General features: G+C 44.4%; 1 protein-coding gene across 3 annotated transcripts in view; it reads right to left on the bottom strand.

The window, feature by feature from the left end:
* Positions 1 to 2,162: 2,162 nt before the first annotated feature.
* HEMK1 (HemK methyltransferase family member 1) overlaps positions 2,163 to 5,452 on the bottom strand; it is a 33,822-nt gene continuing 30,532 nt past the window's right edge. For all 3 annotated transcript variants that reach the window (XM_026857493.1, XM_026857495.1, XM_026857494.1), the window contains exons 10-11: positions 3,858 to 3,971; positions 2,163 to 2,876 (exon numbers count right to left, since the gene is read on the bottom strand). In XM_026857493.1, coding sequence (XP_026713294.1) covers positions 2,840 to 2,876; positions 3,858 to 3,971 — 151 coding nt within the window. In that variant the 3' untranslated portion in view covers positions 2,163 to 2,839. The remainder of the gene's footprint in view (positions 2,877 to 3,857; positions 3,972 to 5,452) is intronic.

The raw sequence follows: 5,452 nt of genomic DNA, 5'->3' as shown, positions 1-5,452 counted from the left end.
ACAAAGCCCCTCTCTTCACTTCAGGAAACAAATCACTGTTTTGACACACTTCCAAAGACCCAAGTAAATTCCCAGAAAATTAAATGTATGTCAGCTACTGGATTATGTAAAATGCCAACTGAAGCGTCAGCCTTCCATGGCTTCAGGGAGTAGCTATGCCTCTGCAGAGAGCTCACGTGCACAGCATATTGCTGGCGTCAGCCGAGCCTCCTGCTCACAGGCAACACAGACATAGTTCAGTGCTTTAGCAAGGGCACTGACAGTGCCTGTGGCTCCTTAAGACCATCATCTTCCAAAAAGCTTTGCAATACTTCCATACCAAAATGAGCGTGGGCCAATATGCATAAAGCACTGAAGAACACATTGTACTACACTAGCACATTCCCTCAGATGTGAGTCTGACAAATCAATCCAGCCTCTTGGGAGGAAGAACAATTTTTCTCTATTCTTGTCTTTATGAGAAGGTCAGCAGCATCATGTGATTTTCTGAGACATATAACCACTAAGCAATGCAAATCCACAGAAATGCAAGCATTTTTATTATTGCTTTAGCTATAAATATAGGAATTTAACACTCATCCTACTGGATTAGACCAAGAGTCTGTCTTGCTGAGAAAATGTCCTGCTCAGACAAGTGACTGATTGACACTTCTAAGAAAAGGCACACTGCTTTCTGCAGCCCAGCCACCGGTGTTCTCAGAGGGACATCTAACTCCAGCCTGCCACAGGGAATCAGCCTACCCCTTGAGGAATGCAATACGATGCCGTTTAACACTCTCACAAACCAGTAAACTATCCAGCTTTTAAAGTACCCCGCAGAAGTAAACTGTGCATGTTGCTCTGTTTCATACATAAACACTGCTAACATCCAGATGAAATCTGTGAACTCATTTCTTTAAATTTAATTTTTAAACAAAGTCTGACAAACTGAACTTAAAAAGAGACCCTAAACTACTATTAAAAAAAACATAAACAAATGTCTTTGACTACAATTTGTACTTGTGGCTCTAGCAGGCAAAACTGCTATGCTGGAACTTTATTTCCAAACCTAGGATCAAGTGCACTTTAACTGAACTTTTTTAGTTCTCTCCTTCCCTAGATTCCCTCTACCCACCATGGCAGGTACTGCAGTCCAGGAAGGCTCATAACTTCATGTAAAGAGCATATGGGATGTGGCAAACTACTGGGGTGTGTGGAGTGGTGGGAAGGATAAATGCAGTGTGAGTGGTACAGTGGTGTGAAAGGTTCATCTGTGAACAAAGGTCTAAAAGCCCAGAGGGTAGGGAAAGGATCCAACTGGAGACCTGAGCATTGGTACATCGAGAGCTCAGATATCTCTGGAAAAGCAGGATTCATGTTCAAGAGTTAAAGAGCGAACGAAAAAGTGGGAGTGTGAGTGTAGGAGAGGTAGAAGGGAAAGGGACTAGATGTGTTAGTGCTCATGTAATGCCCTCTGAATCTGCTGCAGCCTTCCAAATAGACGCCGTTTGCTGATGCATCTCCTACCTAATGCTTCTGGTTATGCACTCCCAGTTCAGCCCGGACAGGGAGCCTGACAGCACCTCCCTGGCACTCACAGACTGCAAAAGTCACTGTCTCCACCCCTATGGAGTGCTCACCTCCACTGGCCCAGCAACTCCTTCATTCAGACTGGTAGACAGGATCCTTTCATTTGCTCTCTTTTCTTTGTTCCCTGGCTAGCTATGGTCAGGAAGGAAATTTGGGACACTGGAAACTGCAGCAACAATAAGCAGCAGCTTGAATTTAATCCTGCTGTTATTTATAAAGTCATGATGTTGACTGTCCATTCCAGGGACTTCTCTCAGTGTTGTCTGAGGCAGCCCTACTCTGAGTCATCCTTCCCAAAGAAACAGACCTCAGCTATTCCCACTGCTGTCAAGAGACTGGGTCCTACTCCAAGCTTAGCTGCTTGTCAAATTGCGTACAAGTCATTTCACCTCCCATTATTTAACTTCTCCATCTGCAAAACTGGAGTAGCAATTCTGGCCTTCTTGGTAAAGTCCTGCATTTAAATGCCTTACATCAAAGTTAGGCGTTATTATTACTCTCAGAAGCAATGTCCGGGTGCCAGGTGTTTATTCAGGTCTGCTAGCATATTTGAAAATGTAATTGCACAGCAGTTCTTGCCAAGGACACAGATCTGAAGCACGATCTTTATTACAATGTTTCAGTTGTTTCTGGCAGCATCCACCAAGTGTCAGGTGCTGGAGATGGAGATAGTGTAACATGTGCACTGATCCTTCAATAACAGGTCCCTCAGCAGAACTGGGAAACAAAGTTTGTTTTGCTGTTGGAGATTACTCCAGAGCATCAGAAACCTGGAACAGAACTGAATTTGAAATGTGCAAGCTAGTCCCATTATACCTGCAAGTCCATATGCCAATGTAAGCGAGGGTTTGGACCTATCATCCAATCTGTTCATATTCAATATAAATTTATCTCAAGGCCAAAATAAAAAGTCATTTTTTTTCTAGGTCAAATGGTTGATCTGACAGTCATATTTTTATTTAAATATCTGGAGCTGTGAACTCTTCCATATTGGGTCCTGAGATTAACGAGTCACTTCAGCAGAGCAAACTAAAAAATTGCATGCAGTTCCTCGAGGAAGGTGAAATACTTCTACATGCTCTGCTGAACTTCTGCATCTCTGGATGAAGTCTATATCAGAAAACGAGGGGGGCTGCCACTGCAGGGAGACTTCAGTGCATTGGGGAACAAACTGGAGATTCCTTTTGCCACGCAGAGTTTTCAACAAGCTGTTCATCAGGGCTCACCAGTGAAAAGCATACTGCAAGAAGAGTGATTTCTGGTATAGTTGTCATCTGCTTTGTTTCTGGATGTGCAGAAACCTAGGCCTGTGGGAAAAAGCATGACCAGAGCTTTAAGTCTTGCTAGGGAGAACATGCTTCTCTCCATCCTACAAAAGCTGCAATTTTCCAATGGCAACAGTCTCACCAGAGCTAGTAGCCCATCAGAAATGCTTACCTGCATCAAGATTTCTGACTCAAAAACATTGCCAGGCTATCTCAGGAGATGAGAAGATTGAGATACTTGAAGGGAGTCCCTATTTTAGTAAAGATTGGCTTCAGCTATGGACTTTCTCTGGCTGAGTTCACTCAATACATCAGGGTGCTAGGTGAAATGCTGGGGTTTCAACCCCAAGCCCCAAGTTAAGGTTGACATGTGGGTGATTCCCACAGCCCTTCCCAAAGGGGGGTGAGTTTACCTTTAGGCTTCCCTCCAGGGTGCAGCCGGCCTGGCAGACAGAGCCATTGGGTAAAGGAGCCCCAGGGGTCCCGCAGTCAGTAACAAAGGTCAGGTGTCCCACTGAGGGATAAAGCTGGGACCATTGCAGGAGGGGCAGTGTCTGTCTGTGAGGTGGGTGCCCTGTGCAGAGTTCCCTGTTGGGGAAGGACCTCCCGCCTCCCTGGGACTGGGCTCCAGTCAGGTCTGGCCTTTGTAAACATGGGCTGTGTAGAGATTCAGTATGTGGCTTCCTTGGTCTTATGTGTTTGGCTTGTTGACTCGGTTGTCTCCCATCCCTTCTATGGGAAACTGCATTTCACCATTTATTCCACCCGTTGCTGGTTGTGCGGTGTTGCTGTTGGGGTCAGTGGGATTGATGTCAATTATGTATAGTCTGACTTGTTTGTACCCCCAGCACTCACCCATGTACTGACTCTTTTGTATCAAATACAATTTGGTTATTGTTTCATCTTTATGCTGGCTGTGTCCTTTATGCTAGGCCTAATAATTGGCAAAACACTAGGATATAATCTACAAAGGTGACAGAGCTATACCAGAAGAAAAAATAGGAGGTGAAAAAAAAGACTTACTTGCCACAGAAGTCCTTGTGAATGGCACGGAGAACAAGTAGTAAGTTGGGGTGTGCCTGTAGCCACTTCTCCACCATATCTGGGTGTCTGGGATCAACTTCCAGAAACACACTCCTGAAAGGATATATTTGGGAGTAGGAAGTGGGGAGAGGCACATATTTAGGTTGCTAAACATAAAAATTAAGGTCTGTCTTTCTGGATGATTCCTACTAGTGCAGGAAATGAGAAGGTCTGCAAGCACACTGCAGTCCAGTAGTCCTAAAACAGATCATAGCTGTCCATTTAAGATGCACATCTCAACTGCCTCCTTCAGAGGGAGAAAGTGTTGATCTTGGCAGGAATTCTTATGGTACTTCTCTGTGCAGTTAAACCCTTGTATAGATGCAAGGATCCCTTTTGAACCCCATGCAGAGATGCTGTCAGCTATGTCTTTCTGAAGCCCCCAAAGATTTAAGGCCAGAATGAAGTTTTATGACACAAGTGCATGAACACAGAGCACTGGACTGGCAGCATTAAGTTCCTCTTTGTGTAAGCAGTGTGACATTAAGTCCCAGTAGCCAGAGTCGAAGTACAAGTCAGTATACACAGTTTCCCACAGTAAATGTCTCCATAAATCAGTTTGAAAACACCACCAGCATTCAGACCATACAGTCCTAAATACAGGACTGTATGAAGGAGAGTGCAGCAGGGATAAGGGAACTAATCAGAGAACCTCAGTTAGCACACCAGGACTAGGCCTGGATGCTGCAGGGATATTTCCATCTCTGCTGCAGCCAGGCTTTATGTCACTGGCCTATTTCTGAGCTTCCACTCCCACGACAAGGCACAATCACCCCAGTGCACGTGGAGACAATGGAACTGGTTACAGCCTGTGACAGCTCACCAAGATACAAGTTTAACAGGCAAAGAATAGAGAGAGGCCAAGCTCTGATCATATGCTCTCCTGAGAATTCCTAAAACATCCCACACTGAATACTCCCTACAAATTCACCAAACTAACTACAAGCTGGGTGTGGATCTCATTCCTGACCTTAAAAAACTTCCACTCCTCAATTGGGGCTCCACCTTATAAAAAAACCCAGAAAGGGAAAGAAAAAATCCTAACAAACAACCCCACAGGACCAATCTCTGTTGCTGGGAAGTTCTGAGGAGCATCTTCTGCTCTTGTGGTCATGCAAAGCAAGAGGAATGAATTCTTCTGCATGCAGTATGCTTCTCAATATTCCTGTTCCTCTTCTCAAAACATCAGATTTTCAATGACCTCTCTAAGATGTCAGGAATTTTCAACAGGATGTGACTGCCCTGGCACAACAGACTTTTGCATATCAGCATGTGGATCTTCAAGCACAAAATAGGTCCCACATGACTGAGAATAGGAACAATCAGTTGAGTATTAACCATGGAGAAATTTAATATTTAAGAAACTATCCCTGGCTGATCTTCTTTCTCCTGGGATATTCAGCATTTTATCCTAGCACAATGAACAAGTTTCCCCTTATTAAAGGGTGGGAGGGAAGTAAAGATCTACATCCCTTCTCACAGAGTTCTATATTGCTTCTCCTTCAATCAGTTATTCTGCTTAGAAAGCGCTTCCC

The sequence above is a fragment of the Athene cunicularia genome (genome assembly GCF_003259725.1).
Source record: "Athene cunicularia isolate RWA chromosome 12 unlocalized genomic scaffold, athCun1 chr12_part1, whole genome shotgun sequence".
NCBI classification, from domain to species: domain Eukaryota; kingdom Metazoa; phylum Chordata; class Aves; order Strigiformes; family Strigidae; genus Athene; species Athene cunicularia.
Note: the sequence above shows the minus strand (reverse complement) of the source record. Positions and strands in the feature narration are given on the sequence as shown.